This window comes from Gopherus flavomarginatus, chromosome 1 (genome assembly GCF_025201925.1).
Source record: "Gopherus flavomarginatus isolate rGopFla2 chromosome 1, rGopFla2.mat.asm, whole genome shotgun sequence".
NCBI classification, from domain to species: domain Eukaryota; kingdom Metazoa; phylum Chordata; order Testudines; family Testudinidae; genus Gopherus; species Gopherus flavomarginatus.
This window is the reverse complement of record NC_066617.1, coordinates 93,813,460-93,830,357: the sequence shown is the minus strand read 5'-3', so window position 1 is coordinate 93,830,357 and position 16,898 is coordinate 93,813,460. Positions and strand designations below refer to the sequence as shown.

The 16,898-nt window shown below is 48.4% G+C and overlaps 1 protein-coding gene across 1 annotated transcript; it reads right to left on the bottom strand.

The window, feature by feature from the left end:
- Window positions 1-406: 406 nt before the first annotated feature.
- LOC127052292 (copper transport protein ATOX1-like) lies at window positions 407-942 on the bottom strand. The gene has a single exon (XM_050955833.1). The coding sequence runs from the start codon at window positions 914-916 to the stop codon at window positions 710-712; it is 207 nt and encodes a 68-aa protein (XP_050811790.1). The 5' UTR covers window positions 917-942; the 3' UTR covers window positions 407-709.
- Between the last annotated feature and the right edge of the window lie 15,956 nt (window positions 943-16,898).

Below are 16,898 nucleotides of genomic sequence, written 5' to 3'. Positions count from 1 at the left end.
ATCTTCCCGGTAAGGATCTCCAGAAACATCATACACATTAGTGGATTAAGCCTTGCACAGCACCCCTGTGAAGTTTTCCCATTTTATCAACTCCACTTTACAGAAAGGCAAACTGAGGTATACTAATATTAAGTGACTTGGCCAAGGCTACACGATGAATGAGTAGCAGAGGTGGACTGAGACGCCAGGGGCCTGATGATCCCCACTGTTATGCAGTGCACAGCGAGCAGAAATGTGTACATTGTGGTGTAGTTAGTGTCAACTGAGGCAAATGAGTAGCCCAGGACTCGGCACCTCCTGTGCAGCAGAGCCATGTGTATACTGTGCCCTGCCGTGGAACGTGGGGAGTTCTGAGAGAGGATTTGATACATGCAGGGGCTCTGGGGAAAGGTTTTTTTTTTCTTTAATTTGAAAAGAGAAGTGTCTCCTTCGTTTACTGCAAGGCCAGAGAGGGAGAGCACACCTGAACTCTCCATTTCAAGAGGGGAGTTTTACAAACTATTGTTCAAGTAGATCATGGTCCTTTACTCTGAGGGTCCTTCCTCCTCCCAGCCTCCTTCTTTCCAACATCTGGCAGGGTATCCAGGGTCAAATGACAGAGGGTGTCAACAGATCTGTACACAGGCCATCTTCTCACTGAAGCCATCATGTTAGCGCTCCTCCTTTGGGTGTGGGGAAAGCCTGACCCTCCGACCCATCGGCTAGGGGGTTATTTCTCCCCCAGGTAGGAGATGCTGTTCCTATTTTTCTTCAGTGTGGCCAGCAAGGTGTCGGTGCTGTGCTCTGAGTCGATGCACACCTTCTTGTTGAGCAGGTCAGTCTCAAACTGGACACCTCCCAGCTTGTTGAGAATGTGTGTGACCAAGCTGGAGCACCCTTCACAGGTCATGTCGACGGAGAACTTGTGCTTCGGCATGGCAGCAGCGGGCAATGCTGCTCCTCTCCCGGAAGACTGAGGCACAGGCCGCAGGTACGTGCAGCGCTCTGCCCAGCGCCGCCGCCTCCTCCCCCCAGGGGCAGGCTAGCATGGGGGATGGCTTCTTCCTCCAGGCAGAGTGCCTGGTGCGGGCTTGCAGGAGGGGAGCTATTGAAGCCTGCCTGGAGCTGGTCTAAGTTGCACAGCATGGTCCAGCTGAGGAAGGACTTTTCCCCTCAGCATTTTCCGTTGTTGCCCAATCCCTAATTCACATGCCCAAGGCATCTAATTGTCTTTGGCAGGGGAAGTGCCTCTGATCACTGACAACATGTAGGGATTTAGCTGTGGCTTTGTCACTAAAGAGGTGGTGTCTGTACAACGCTGCCTGACATTGGTGCTTCACTATCAGTCTGTGAAGTTTTGAATGCCAGAGCATGGGAGCAGCACTCTGAGGCTCTGCAAGGGGATTGGCTGGTCCTTTAGGGCAGCATGGGGTGCCCCCGCCCTGCCAGGCCTTACTCTTGTTTGCCATGAACGGGCTCCTCATTTCTCTGTCTCTGTATTTATTATTTTTCCAGTGTTTAAAAAGATCCCAGAGGAAAAAATAATTTATAATACTAAACAGCTAAAGAAAAGGTCTCTGCCCTGAGGGGCACTTTGCTTTTCACTGAACAACTGTCTGAACACTGGCAAACCGCACATGTGCTTTCTGTAGAGTGGCTGATGCATTTCCATCACTAGGAGCTTGTTTTGCGTAAGAGGGAAAGCTCAAGCCCTGGCAGGGCTGAATCCCAGTCCCATGGTAGTGAGGACTCTGGTTTTCCTCACCGTGTACTGAAGTGCTGAGTTGGGGATTGTCCATTTAAGATCCACCTCCCCTTCCACAAGCCCCAACAAGCACTGAGATTCCCCTTCCTTCCCAGCTGCAGAGGTTGTATCCCTCAGAGATCAATTTCTGGAAACTGCCTTCTCAAGGGGCACTGGCAAACCTCCATGTTTCCCACCCCATGCATTATACCTCACTCTGCTGTTATCTCTCCCTCCCCACTCCAGCTTGGTGGGATTCTGAGCCCCAGTCCTGTGCGGGTTTCTGTTTATCCCTTTTCCTCAGGCCCCAGAGAACAGAAGGAAACTGAAGCTGATTGATAAAATGGCTGGAGATTTTTTTTTTTCATGAGATGTGGCGAGAGCGGCAGAAAGGTCTTTAGTGATAACATGTCATTCATCTGCAGAAATGGTGAATGTATTTAGTATCCTTCAGGCAGTCATGTCCTGAGTCCTTTTCCTTTGCTTCAGCACAAGCCTCTCTAATTCCTCTTCTCTGAACCCAAAGCTATGGGACCTTGTGGGGGGCACGTCAGTGGCAGGAAAGCATCTGTGTTAATTAGGGTAAAAGCCATGGCAGTCACCATCCACATTGCAGCCAGTGCTATCTGAAGCCTGTCAGTGGCTGCTGGAGCAGACCTGTGACCAGGGCCAACAAGAAGGAGGGGAAGCTGGTACAAATGACCAGGGCCTGGCGGTTTGGAAGAGGGCCCGGGGACTGGCTTCATCAGCTCTGTTTAGCTGATCTGCCTTTGCTGGGGGGCCTGAAAATTTTTTTTCATCAGGGGCCGAACCTGCTCTCGGCGGCCTTGCCTGTGACACCAGAATCAATTGACGGTATTACTTCTATTGTGGTTGTGTAACCCACACACCTCCTGGCTGTGGTGTTCTATCCCATGTAGTGGCACGGAGATCACTTAGAGAGAGAGATTAATGAGACTGCTCTACAGCCTTAGCTAAAAGCCATATGGAGGAGGCGGGGGAGAAGAGCACAGTAGGCAGGAGAGTGGGATGGGCACTTGAAAAGCTGTAGTGGCAGGAAAGGGGTGGGACAAAGGGGGATGAACAACCAATGGTGATGCAGCAACAAAGGATGTGGGGGTTGGGGAAGTTTCAGAGCTGGCTGTATGGCAGGAGGTTGGACAGGCCTCTTCCAGGAGGGAGGGGAGACTATTGAGCTTGGCCTCCTGGGGCAAGCTGGAGTTGGTGGTGGACAGGCAGAGTGGAAGGCCCTGACTTTTCCTCTGCATTCTCAGCTCTAACTGGAGCTGGAGGTTTTGGGGAAGGCTGCAGTGGTCTGAAGATTTCTATAGTCCACCTCACTGCAGCTGTTGTGCTCCATATTGATGGGGTGGGCGTGGGGGAGCAGAAGCTGCTGAGCTGTGGGCAGCTCCCTCTGGTTCAGGGTGGGGGTGAAGGCAGGAGGAAGGCTGGAAAGCTTGGACTTACCCCCGTGCACGATCTAGCTGCAGGAAGGTATTGGGGACAATGCAATCAGACTAGAGACAGTGCAAAAGCACAGTTGTAGCACACACACAAACCTGCACACCTCTCCCCATAAATGGGTCCCCACATATTCATCTCTGCCCATAGGCAGCACACGCTCCTCCCTGCATGCAGTGAGCCCCCAACATAGATTCCCTACACACTTCCCCATGCAAACAAAACATACCATATTCACTTAGCCTGCCAGGGGAATTGAAACAGGCAGGATGGAACTAACCAACCCAGAGGTAGGCTGGCACCCTTACACTTGCAAAAGAACTCATTGGATCTTCAGTGTCCGTGAGGGTACAAGGACACACCTCATTTCTACAACTCCTTCTGAAAGATGGACCATCCAGCAGCACAAAATTCCCCAGTACCTTGATGGGCTGATGACTCCCAGCATGCGACACCCTGAGTTAACCGAACTGGAGCAACCTAGAATTTTATTTTGGGACCTCCCAAGTACTCCCCAGGCCTTAAGCTCATTTGCTTGGGAGATATGACATGGCCCTAGCCCAGGCTAGTAGCGTTGCACATTACAGAGAGAGGAAATTTATGTGGGAAGAAGATTATTTCATTTCAGCCTTGAAAACTGTTACCATTTCTTGGAGGTTAGCCCTGCTCCCATGACTGGAACGAACTATATTCTTCTTGACAGTCTCTGATGAGAAGCTCTGGACTGAATGGGCCAAGTTATTCCTTCAGAAGATGGATCAGATATGTTGGTGGGGCAATGTGGGAGAAACAGGTACTGACACTACCTGTGCCATACTTGTTTTGTGGATAAACAAAGGAATACCTTCCCCAGAGCCCTATATTCTCCCACTGCCAGACACAGGTCACACCCCTTGAAATCAAGAGGAATTATTTGTTTGCTGTGGTGAGAGAATCAGGCTTTAGGGCCATCCCACTAGTACTTTTCACCAGCATCAAGATCTCTCTTGATGTCTGCCCAGAAAGGGATATGTTTTAAAGAGCATCTTTTCAGCTGTGCTGTGAAGTATCTTGTGGGTTCTACATGGTGGCAAAGCTTTGTCTCTGTTTGAATGCAGCTGCCAATTAAGCAGAGGAAACGAATGCTGCCTTTAATTGCCCTTTTTCAGGGGCTGCTTCTTCCCCAGAGACAGATTCTGCTGAGGCGTTTTTGAGCCAAGTCCAGGAGGCCCTGAAAAATATGGAACTGAGAGAGATGAGGTTTGGCAGGGGAGGGAAGGCAGCTGCCCTGCTTGGCTCAGGGACTGTCTGAGTGGAGAAGCAATGAACTCTACCAAAGCAGAAAGGAAATGCCAGCCTGCCTGTTTCCCTAGTTCCCATTAAAACTTGTGGGTATCAAAAAAAGCTTCTTTCACTCCTTGGAGGTTTCCCATCTTATCACAGTACCTGTGTTACTGGCGGCAGCCCAAACATGCCAGACCTTATGTTATTATACTGATTAGTTGTCCTAGTGTCTTAATGCTTTCCCAGCAAATGGGCCACGGCCCTACAGAAATTAGTTAATGGACTCCTATAAATCCATCTCGGGCCGCTGTGTCTCCACAGCTCAGCCAACAATGCATTCTTTTTCCTGACCTACCATGGCTGTTGCCCTTAACTCCAGCTGGGTCCCCAGCATTCTTTTGTTGACAGTGCAACGCTTGTCTTTTGTGAGGTACTTTGTGTGGAGGGAATGTCTCATTGGGAACGGGAGGCCCATTTAAGCTGATACGGCCTGAGTTTTTCAAGATCTGAGTTCCAAATACAGCCGGAGGTGTCTCAAGGTGGCACCCAAAATCAAGGGCCACTTCTGAAAATTTAAGCTTCATCTTCTCCGTGGCCGTTTTCCCATGTGTAAAACAGGGATACTAAGGCCTGGTCTACACTACAGCATTGGGTCGATGTAAGGCAGATTATGTCAGCCTAATAAAGTCAGTGTACACTCCCGCTCGTGCCGATGTAAGTGCCCTACTACACTGACAAAATAACTCCACTTCCTCGGAGGCTTAGGGCTTATGTCGGTGTAGTTAGGATGAGTCAGTGTCCTTGAAGTCATTGTGTTACTTTACTTACACCTATTGGCTGTCATTCTTGTCGATTTCATGGCTTCTCTGGAAATGGGGCAGCCGACTGGACACCAGCGTGGATCTCCCTGCTGGGAGCTTGTCTGCCCCCTCGGGGCTCTCAGCTTCCCGCTCCTCACTGGGAGAATGGCAGCCAACCAGACTTGGGCGCAGAGCTTCCAGCTGTGCTCCCAGTGGGGAGAGGGGAACTGAGAGCCTGGGGGTGGAGGGGGGCAGCTGGGCTCCTAGTGGGGAGATCTGTGCCAGTGTCCAGTCGGCTTTCCTGTTCCTGGCAGGGAGCACGGAGCCGGATTACCAGCAGGGAGCTGCGTGCGGAGCCGAGAGCCCTGGCTTTCAGATCTCCACACTACCCTAAGTTGGTGGAAGTGCTCCTGGTGAGGATGCACCCTACTGACAGAAGAAGGACAGTGTGGACATAAACCACAGCAGTAATTTCTGTGGGGGCTATAAAATTATCTAACATAGGTCGACTTACATTCATAGTATAGACATGCCCTACTATTTGCCTATGCCACAGGGGGGCTGGTGTAATTGCCTGGGGGGTAGGAGACTGGTCCATTGGGACTGCCATTAACCTGAATATTGCTGTGATTCATGGTGTACGGGTCCAAGGCAGGCTTACCTACCCAAGGGGACTGTCTCTGACTCCACGTTCAGGCTGTTACAGTGCCTGAGGAATTCACACTTGATAATTTGTTGGTGAAACCTATGTGCTCGTGAGATCTATAATCTGGGGTTTGTGCCCTGGTTCTTAACAGCCTGCCCTGAGGCTGGAACTCATGCTCTTGAGTCACTGCAGGACAGCCACGTTTTCACATCTCCTGGCTGCCTGCTTCATTGCACTCTCTGCGACTGGCCTGTGATGTTTTTCCTTGACTGTTACTACCCTGACTTTTGTGACATCCCTTTGCTTCCCTCCCCCACTCTATCTACTGCAGCTCCTGTGCCTAGCTGGGCTCTGTCCCGTGCTGCTGTGGAACATAGTAAGTTCCTTGGGTGGGGTGGCTTGCACACTTCCTTCTGTGTGTATAGTGCAGCACGCTTTTGCTCCCCGGGCAGGGTTTTTCCAAATAAGACCTCTGGACTTTCTCCTCGCCCTTTGCGCTCCCCTCTTCCAGTGGGCTCGTTGTCCCTCACAGGCAGACTGCTCAGCATTGAAGAGCAAAAACTTTTAAGGCCAAAGAGCTGGTGCCCAGGCGGTGTGGCTGGAGCCAGTGTGGACTGATTGCATATCCCTCGCCAAACCCCTTCAGGGTCTCACCGAGCTCAGGGAGGATCAGACACACAAATTTGGGCCCCTGTCCCCTTTGGGAGGGGGATGTACCCAGAGGCTTCAGCCTTTTCTATTTGTTATTCCTTGTAACACAAATAAATGTGAGCTCTCTGGGCTCCTCCTGGCTTCTCTCAGCTGGTCCTTTCTGTCTCTGCAGGCTGCATTTTTTTTCTGAACAAATAACAAACCCACGAAGTTGGAAAAAGAACCAATACCCTGGACAGCCCCACTGTGGTATTTTCATACAAATGGGGCTGGGCTCGACCTGTGGAACTGAGCTTGCCCCTCCTGCTGGTGCTCCCACCTTCCTCACACCATCCCCACACCAGCAGGGGGACTGGGACAGGCCCCACGCCTAATTAATTGTGATTGAAAGAGTTTCTGTCTCCAAACAACACATTCTGGGTTTGCTGAGATGATAAAGACTCCAGTACAATTTCAGACTTAATTACAGGCCCATTTGCAGGGAAGGGGGCGGAGGGGGAAGAAATCTTTGGAAGTTCCATTGCTGCAGTTCTACCCCCGCAGGGTGAGAGCTCACAATCTAAACAGGGTCAGGTCTAGTTTATCCTTGCACTGGAGAAAAACAGGGGCTGCAGCTAATAAAGTTGTTGACTATGTGGGGCTCCTCCATTAAATTGCTACTACACTTAAGCACCCCCTAGTGATCAGTGTGCTACCTTTATGGACTAGCATACATGTCTTGAACCTACGCAGGCTGGTTAATTACATGGCTGTATAATTATTTCAATGGTCTCCAAAGGGTTAAAGCTCGTTCTCAGCAGCACCCCTGATTGGAGGAGTACCCACACACCAGTTGCCCGTGGCTCTTCCTCCTCCAAGTTTCGCCTGCCTTGTGGATTTATTCTTTAATATGTCCCAGCTTTCACTTCCTGTTACACTTGGAAATTTTCATCAAATTTCAGAGAGGCTTTATCGAGGAGTTGCGCTATCTTTAAATACATTTTTCATTTGCTCTTCAGTTCCTGGCCTCTTAGTGCAGAACAACTCCACACTCTCCTGTGTTATCGCTTCTCCAGCTAAAAAGCAGCAGGACCTTAGTTTGCTATTCTTTCCACATCCCTAGTTTTTTCTGCACAGTTGCCTATAGCAAATTTAACCAAACGGCACATAGAGAAAACAGTGGTCTAGTTTCGCCAAGTGAAGTGCATTGTTGGTGAAATATATTGTTTGTTCCATCCTGGGGAAGAGGGTCTGGGGGGGAAGTTCAAACCTATTGTAGAAACTCACTCTCTGTTAACTATTATTTGTATTGCTGTAGTGCCTAGGAGTAGCTGTCATAGAAGAGGATCCCATTGTGATAGGGACCATACAAACATAGAAAAAAAAAGACAGAGCCTTCCCCAAGGAGTTTCCAATCTGCGTATAAGACCAGGGACAACAGATGGACACAGACTGATAGATGAGGGAGTACAAGGAAACAATCTTGCTACTTTGTCACATCTGCAGCTATACTGACTCTGGATGTCAGAGTCAAAAATGAAGTACTCTTGGGCCTGGATTGTGTTTGGGTGAGAGACTCCCAAGGATAAACTCAGAGTGTTGTAGACAGGAGAGCTGTTGACTCTGGAGGTGAGGTGCTTCCTTTGAGTCAGCAATGACCCGATGTCCTAGCACCATGTACTGTTGGAGGTACCTTGGTTCTTCCAAAACATGGGGGTCCTTCAAGCTTGTGCTCATTTAAGATTTCTGAGCATTTACTGAAAGAGCAGAGGGGTTACTCTTGGTTTCCTAGCCAAATTCAAATTTAGGCAATTTCACTGTCTTCCTAAAGTATCAGAGGTGTAGCCGTGTTAGTCTGGATCTGTAAAAGCAGCAAAGAATCCTGTGGCACCTTATAGACTAACAGACGTTTTGGAGCATGAGCTTTCGTGGGTGAATACCCACTTCCTCAGATGCATGTAGTGGAAATTTCCAGGGGCAGGTATATATATGCAAGCAAGAAGCAAGCTAGAGATAACGAGGTTAGTTCAATCAGGGAGGATGAGGCCCTGTTCTAGCAGTTGAGGTGTGAAAACCAAGGGAAGAGAAACTGGTTTTGTAGTTGGCAAGGCATTCACAGTCTTTGTTTAATCCTTAGCTGATGGTGTCAAATCTGCAGATGAACTGAAGCTCAGCAGTTTCTCTTTGAAGTCTGGTCCTGAAGTTTTTTTGCTGCAGTATGGCCACCTTAAGATCTGCTATAGTGTGGCCAGGGAGGTTGAAGTGTTCTCAGGACCAGACTTCAAAGAGAAACTGCTGAGTTTCAGTTCATCTGCAAATTTGACACCATCAACTCAGGATTAAACAAAGACTGTGAATGGCTTGCCAACTACAAAACCAGTTTCTCCTCCCTTGGTTTTCACACCTCAACTGCTAGAACAGGGCCTCATCCTCCCTGATTGAACTAACCTCGCTATCTCTAGCTTGCTTCTTGCTTGCATATATATATATATATATATATATATATATATATATATATATCTGCCCCTGGAAATTTCCACTATGTGCATCCAACGAAGTGGGTATTCACCCATGAAAGCTCATGCTCCAAAACGTCTGTTAGTCTATAAGGTGCCATAGGATTCTTTGCTGTCTTCCTAAAATTGCCCCAGCTGTCTTAATTTGGACACAGTATTCTCCTCCTCTCTTAAACTGTTCTGTAGCATTGCTGGGGGTAATTAAACAGCTGCCATATCCCAGTGACTGGCGGAATAAGATTATTCTGATATTTCCTCGACCCTGAAGTTTTTACCTATTTCTTACTCTGGGAAAACTCTTGGCTTCAACATTGGATGAGGCAGGTGGAGGTCATGTAATATATTCATGTCTCCCTCTCCTCTAAGGTACTTATTCCATGCTCAGAATCCAGAGAGGGTTACTGCTAATAACTTACAGTTGCAACAGTTCCTTTCACTCCTAAAGGATCCCAAAGTGCCTTACGATTTTTATAACATAGGGACCACTCACCCAGTATAGACGTACCACCACTTCCAGGGTGGACAGCCACGTAACAGCACAGAGCAACTGAGGATAGGGAGTGAAGAACTCGGTAGCCAAATGGAAACAAAGAAAGGCATTTAAGTAGGCACAGTCTAATTACCCACATTGGAATTAAGCTAGAACGCCAGGGTTACCAGTGGAAGCCTTCTTGATCACAAAGGGCTTTCTGCTTTTGGCTGAGAAATAGAGCCCTAAGAAACATGCTGGGGAAATGTGTTTATTACCAATACAGAGGGCTGAGTGCCCTGTACTTTGGCACAGCTGCTCCACTTCCTGCAGCGCCCTGTGTTTTACCATTGGCAGCTCTCATCCAAATACTGACCAGACCTGCAGAGGCTCGTGTTGAGAGATTTGACAGGATCTTAGCCGAGGCGGTTTGGCTGCAAGCAGAATAATTCTTCCTTTTATGGAATTCTTCTGCTTCTCCCCCAACAACGGCCCTCAGATCCCTGCTTAGTAACAGGAGATTTTCTCCTTCTCTTGAGTCCTCGCAACAACAATCTCACCCACGTAGAAACCAGCTCGCCTTCTGCAAAGAGCCTCCTCTACCCGGTCTCTCATTTCAAGGAGGCTCCAGCTGTCTTAGGAGAGATGGGGGATGGAAGAGAGGGTAAGAGGTGACTGTGGGGCAGAGGGTTAGGGGGGCTTGTGTGAATGTACAAGCAATACATTTCCCTGGCATACTGTAGTGTGCAGAAGTAGTAGGACTTAGGTGCTAATTTGAGATTTGAAGTATGTGGTCAGAAGGGGGTGGGGTGCGTGTCTTTCTAAGTCTCTTGATCATGTGGCTTGGAGATTCTGCTGCCGCTTCTGGAAAATGTAGAGAATTGGCGAAGAAATCAACAGCACAGAACTTAGCAGTAAAGTGGTTAGAGCCGATGGTTACCTGCAGGAAATGCTGTGGGAAGGCATAACACTGGACTCACACCCAACATCCTTTCTCACTTGATCAATAAGATTCAGTCTCTCATCTGGCAGGATTATCCCCGCCTACATTTTCCCCCATCAAGATGAGGTATATTCATCGGTCTGACTGTTCCTTCCTCTAGGCTGAGCAGAGCTTTCATCTTACGGGCTCAAGCTTTGGCATTTTAAGCACACTCTCCCTCTGTTCCTCTCCATAATATGTATAAGGATCTGCCCTGCCTGTGTAGGCTTGGAAAAGCTGTTGTGATTTCAACTGAATGAGCTCCCAGAAAGGCTGTGAAAAATGGGATGAAAGAGTAGATGTGGTTCCGCAGAACTTCAGCCCAGATGTGTATCTTCAACAGACAAATCCCCAGGAAATATCTGCCATTGCCAGTCTGTGGTGCAGGAAGCTGAGAGGGGTTCATGGTACATTATGCATAGGAGTGGGGCACTTTACAGACCGTAGCTGTTATAGACTGGTCTGGCCTGAAGAAGTCCAATCTGAATCTAGACTTTGAACGCCCAAAGGTTGGGGCTATTTGGATGCAGGGTTTTTGTTTGACCGTTATTGAAAATAGAGTTCAACTGGGATAGGCTGATCTGAGGCCAGCTACCAGCGCAAGGCTCTCCAACTGCCGGCTGGGTGTCAGGGTCTAGGTTTCTCATTCACTAAGCAGCAGGGAATAGGAATGGCCAGTTCAAGGTGCTGAAGATGAGCACCTCTGTGTCCCTCTAACACTATGGTGGGGCATTAGTTTAACTCTGACCAAGGGGGAAGGACACTTTTTAGTAACTCACCATGACTTTCTGGAGCATCTGTTTTTTTAGTGGTTTCCCCATCAAAGCACTCAGTAGGACTGAGCGTGCTCATCTTTTGAGATCTGGAAAGTCCACAGCCTGAGGTGGTAGGGTGGCAGGTTGTCCAGGTAGGGCCACTCTCTCAGGCCTGGGCAAGGTCAGGCTGAGTGAATCCACTTTTCTGTTGATTTTTCTGTTGACAAATGGGTGAAAGAGGCCAAACTGACCGCTGAAGAGCCGGAAGTTTCCATTTACCCATAAAATAGACACAGTAGAAGTATCATCAATGTAAGCTACCTCCACACAACACACTCTGCACATATACCTTGGCTTTGACTTGGGCAATTCAGTGATTTAGCATCTCTGCGGAGATGGCCAATTAGTGCCATTCTAGGTTATCTTCTGCTGAACTGGTGGCTCTCACAGCTATGAGGCATGACTGGAGATGTCATAGCATTCTTTCTCAAATCTGAACCTTAGAGTCCAGGAATGAGATACTAGCATGAATTTCCCTAAGCTTAATTACCAGCTTAGATCTGATAGGCTGCCACCACCCAAAAATGTAGTGTTTTGGGGCACTCTGACCTCCCCAACCTTCCCTGGGGACCCCAAGAACCCAGATCCCTTGGGTTCTTAAAACAAGGAGAAATAAACCATTCCCCCACCTTCCCCCTCTCAGAACTTCCCTCCCTGGGCTATCCTGAGATACTGATCTAAACTCTTAAATCACCATACAGGGAAGCATCTCCCTTTCCTCTCACAAAGAGGCAAACAGATTCAAAGAAAACAGAGAGAGATTCTATCTCTCCCTCCTCCCGTCTCCCCCACCTGTCCTGGTGAGTTATCCCAATCCCCTGGGATAAAACAAGGGAAACAAGAAAAAAATCAATCAGGTTCTCTAAAAAGAAATCTTTTAATAAAAGAAAGAAAAAGTAAAGAATTATCTCTGTAACTTCAAGATGTAAATATACAGGGTCCTATAGCTTACAGATACCAGAGAGAGACTTTCCCCCCAGTACCAATACAAATCAAAATATTCCCAGCAACTACACATATAAAAGTTAACCAGCCAGATCCACAATTGCAAATAGAGTAAAACAATTAAAAAGCCTAAACCACCTGGTTTTTACCTTCTATTTGAAAAGAAACTTAGAGAGCCTGTAGTAATGTCTGGTCTCTCTCAGACCCTCTGAGAGAAGAACAAATAACTCACACCCAAACTTCCCTCCACCCGAATTTAAAAGTGTCTTGTCTTCTGATTGGTCTTCTGGTCAGGTGTCCAGTTTCCTGCTTGTAACTCTTTACAGGTATAAGAGACATTAACCCTTAACACTCTGTTTATGACAGGAGAAATAGCTGAGTACGAGTCAGAAAAAGATTAACACCTTTATGAATAAGAAATACATCTGCAGTAAGTCTCTCTACGATAAAAAAGACAAAGGCCATCAATCCTCAGACTTCAGGGATAAATTGATCAAGAGCTGGATTGGACAGAAATCTTCACCACTCCATCATAGTATTGTATCACACCTTACAGGCTTAGCACTGATACAGTGAAGTCAATGGCAAAACTATTGTATTCAGTAGGTGTGTGTCTGTGCGTGCAGGGGAGTGATGAAACTTATCTGTGAAACATTTAGTATTGGCTCCTGCTGGAGACAGGAAAAACCAACCAGATGCACCATTTATTTGTGTCTATGCAGCAGATGGTGGGATACTGGCCGACATGAACTATTTGTCTGCTCTGGTGTGGCAGTTTGTATGTTCCTTAGTTCTGCCACATATAGAATAGCTTTAGAAAATTCAGTGTACCACTCAGAACCACCCACACTGAATTCCCTGCTCAGCAGAAAAAAGATTCAGAGATTCTGCTCTGCAGTTTGACCCTGACTGCATCCTTCCCTTCTCTCGCCTCCTGTCTAAGATGAGTTGTCCTTATAACGCACAATGTGCACTTTGGTGTAAATGAGAGGAAGGGGTTGTTGGAAGCTAAAAGATTTTATTCCCTGCTCTTCCCCCTACCACCTCTTCCCTGCTGGCAGCCAAATAACGTCTTGTCTCTAAGCAGTATTCGCAGTGTATAATTTAGGGCCTATAAATAGATGGTTGTTATTAACAAAAAAAAAATCAAAAAATCACATACACACATTTTCTCTTCTTTCCAGGCATCAGCCAAACCACTCCAGGGAGAGAATGGAAGCCACTTTAAATGGGAGGCATGCAACTCCCATCCAGGTGGCTGTGTTTCTCTCTACTTCTGCCTTCTTTTTTATTCAGTTTATTCTGTCCCATCTCTTTCCCCCTCAACATTTTTCTCTTTCTCCATCTGTGCCTGCCTATGCCCCTCCCACATGCTCTCTCTGTCCACACCCAGCCATCTGTCACTCCCACCTGCCTCTGCTCCTCCTGTGTGTTTCCTGCTTCCTTCCCCCAGTCCTCCATCCTCACCCATCTTAAGTAAAGTTCCCACTGGATAAAAGAGGAGCTGAGACTCTGAGAAAGACAGACAGAGGGTGACAGGGATTGAAGCAGGGGGCCAAAGCCATAAAAAAGCATGGAACCAGTGTAACTGCTCACCAAATAGCGCACCCAGGCTGGATTCCTCTGCTCAGCCCCCAGCCAGAGTAGCTAGTCTGGGCACTTGGCATTGCCTCAGGAGGAAAGGGACAAGAGAGAGGAAATTGTCCTTGGCAGATTGTGAAGCAGCCAGTAGGGCAGCTACATCAATCTAAAGACTGGAGTAGCTCCCACAGTGCTCCCCTAGTGTCTCTTCCCCTGCAGGGAGCTGGACTCTCTATGTCAGAACAGTCCCACCGTGGGCTCCCAAAATTTGCTTCCTTTGTGCAACAGGGGTGAAAAAGTCCAGGGGTTTTGCCATTCTCAATAATCATGGAAGGCCCAAACCAATTAGGAGATTTAAAAAAACAAAGACATTTGGGGTTTGTGACAGGGTGTCCACCCCACACAAGGCTTGAAGTGGTTAAGGTGGCCAGGTAGGCAATTAACTCCCCAGGCTGCAGCTGGAGGAGTATCCAGGGAGCAGGGGTTAATCAGATGAGGCTCAACTGGGCAGGAACATGAGGGGCCTGTGTAAAGGCCAGGAGCTGAGAGCAGAAGGGGGCTGCAGGAAGACAGGCTGCTAATACTCCCTGAAAGGAGATAGTGGGAAGACTGGTGAATCCAGATTGGGGGAGCTAGGAAGATAGGAGAAGGCTCAAGGGAAAAGCAGCAAAGAATGGGATACAGACCTTGGCTGCTGACTAGAGGACCCTGCACTGGAATCCAGGTAGAGGGCAGGCCCAGGGAGAGACACTGCTAGAGGAGGGTGCAATGCCCAGCCAGGATTACCAGAGTAGTCAGGAAGAAGTACCACCTGCAGTGAGTAGACCCTGTGATGAGGTTTTTTATCTGGCATCCAGTTTCTGGGCCTTTGGAGTTCATGTTTTCAAGCTTTTTTCCATAACCATGAGGGCTAGAAACTTACCTTTTTAAAAAAGATGGAAGCTGAGATCTTGCATCATCTCAGGATTCCAAGACCTGGGCTTTTAAAAAATGTCAAATGTAATTAGACTCTAGAGTGACCATATGTCTTGTTTTGGCCAGGACAGTCCCTTTTTAAACCCTGTCCCGGACATCCTGACTTTTGGGCAAAACTGGGTATTTGTCCCATTTGCTGTTGGCAACTGATCAGTTGCCAAGAGCAAATGGGACAAATGTGCAGTTTTGCCAAAAAAAGTGGGGCACTCCTCCCCCCGGGGGACACAGAGGATCATTTGGTGAAGTTGGGGGGCTGACAGCCCCGGGCAGTGTCCTGTTTTCACTTTGGGAAATATGGCCAAGTCTCTACCAGTCTCACAATATCACTGTGAGATTTGGTGTAACAGGGTATGCTCTTCTTCTGCCTTTTCGCACGACAGAAACCAGTTCTGACTCTACCGGTAGCATATCCACCAGGCCGTTTGTTTGAGTTCCCTCCACCAGCAGCTGTACAGACCCACGCAACCTTACAAGTGCAATATCCCCTGTGCTTTCAGCCCTCTCCTTAGGAGCAGGGGTCTCCCTTCCTTGAGACCCCTGGACTCAGCTAGCCCTGTTCCTTTCCCCACTGGAGCTTCCTTCCTGTGCCTCTTGGCTCATTAGATCCCCTAGCCCACTGACCTGCTTAGTTAATTACCTTTAATTACCCCAACTAGCTTTCTCAGGGGAACTAATGGGTGCGAGAGTGCCTGCTCCCAGTTGGCACCGTGGGGCTAGAGGCCCTTCCTTGGCTGGGAAGGAGGCGGCCGCGCACGCACCGTGATTCCCTGCGAAATGCACTGGCAGTGTGAGAATGGAGGGTGGGGGCTGTAGCCAATAGGAACACAGAACTGCCTTGTAAGGAGAGTGGGAGTTGCAAATGGCACAGTCCAAGTGGCAGTACCCAGCAAATCCCCTGTTGCCTGTTAGCAAATGGTACAAGCAGGCATGCACAGGGGGAGGAAGTGGGGCTGGAGGGTGACCAAGTGTCTCGATTTTATAGGACTACTCCTGATATTCGGGGCTTTGTCTTATAGATGCCTATTACTCCTTACCCCTGTCCTGATTTTTTTACACTTGCTGTCTGGTTGTCCTGCTTGGATAGGACCTTCTGATCTTGGGTTAGGGGAGAGAACTCTCTGCACCTGAAAACACACCCCCTGTACTTTCTTCCCGTGCAGTGCAGAGCACAGTTAGGAGGGTGATCAGTCAGGGACAAATGATTTTGGACTTGCTGTGGTGGCCTTTACTTTCTAGGGAGACCAGATGTCCTGATTTGATAGGGACAGTCCTAATTTTTGGGTCTTTTTCTTATATAGGCTCCTATTACCCCCCACCCCTGTCCTGATTTTTCACACTTGCTGTCTGGTCACTCTATTATTTTCCTCTCTGCACTTTTGACAGGCATCTCCCCTGCCTTCCTGTGATCACCCCCATGCCCAAACCAGAGCCTTTCCCAACTGCCTGAGGACACATGATTTTATTTTGCAGCTGTCCCTTGAAATCAGCCTGCACTGCGGCGGGATTGTGAGTGTTTGTAGGGGATGGAGGGGAGGAGCAGTTAGCAGAGGAAGAAGAGACAGGCTCAAGGTTGTGGGCAGCAGAGAGGCCTGTGGAATGCTCAATGAGCCCTGCAGTGCCCCCCAGGGACCTTCCTGCGTGAAGCGAGAACAATCTCTGGGCCAGAATGAATTCTCAACAAGGCTGATGGACCAGAACAGAATGGACAATGAAACAGACCAAGCTGGAGAGGGGAGTACATAAGGCCCACTTGCCTGCCTCAAGAGTGTGGGGTGGGGAGAGATTCAATATGGGCAATGGGAGATCATCCTGCCTCTTCCCAAGACACCTGGGCTGGATGGAACAACTTGAACATACAGGAATAAAGCTTCCGTGTGTTTTGATGTCGTGGGTCCCTGCTAACCATTTGCTAATGGGCAATAATGTCTCCTGTGGTCATAGGTGCTGGAACTGAGAGTGCTAGGGTGCTGCTGCACCCTCTGGCTTGAAGTTGTTTCCATCATATCCAGGGTTTACAGTTTGGTTCAATGGCTCTCAGTACCCCCACTATACAAATTGTCCCAGCAACCCTGCATGTGCTTCATCCCAAAGG

What these genes read in the sequence shown, in the direction of transcription:
- LOC127052292 (XM_050955833.1), bottom strand. Translation starts at nt 916, where the DNA reads ATGCCGAAGCACAAGTTCTCCGTCGACATGACCTGTGAAGGGTGCTCC.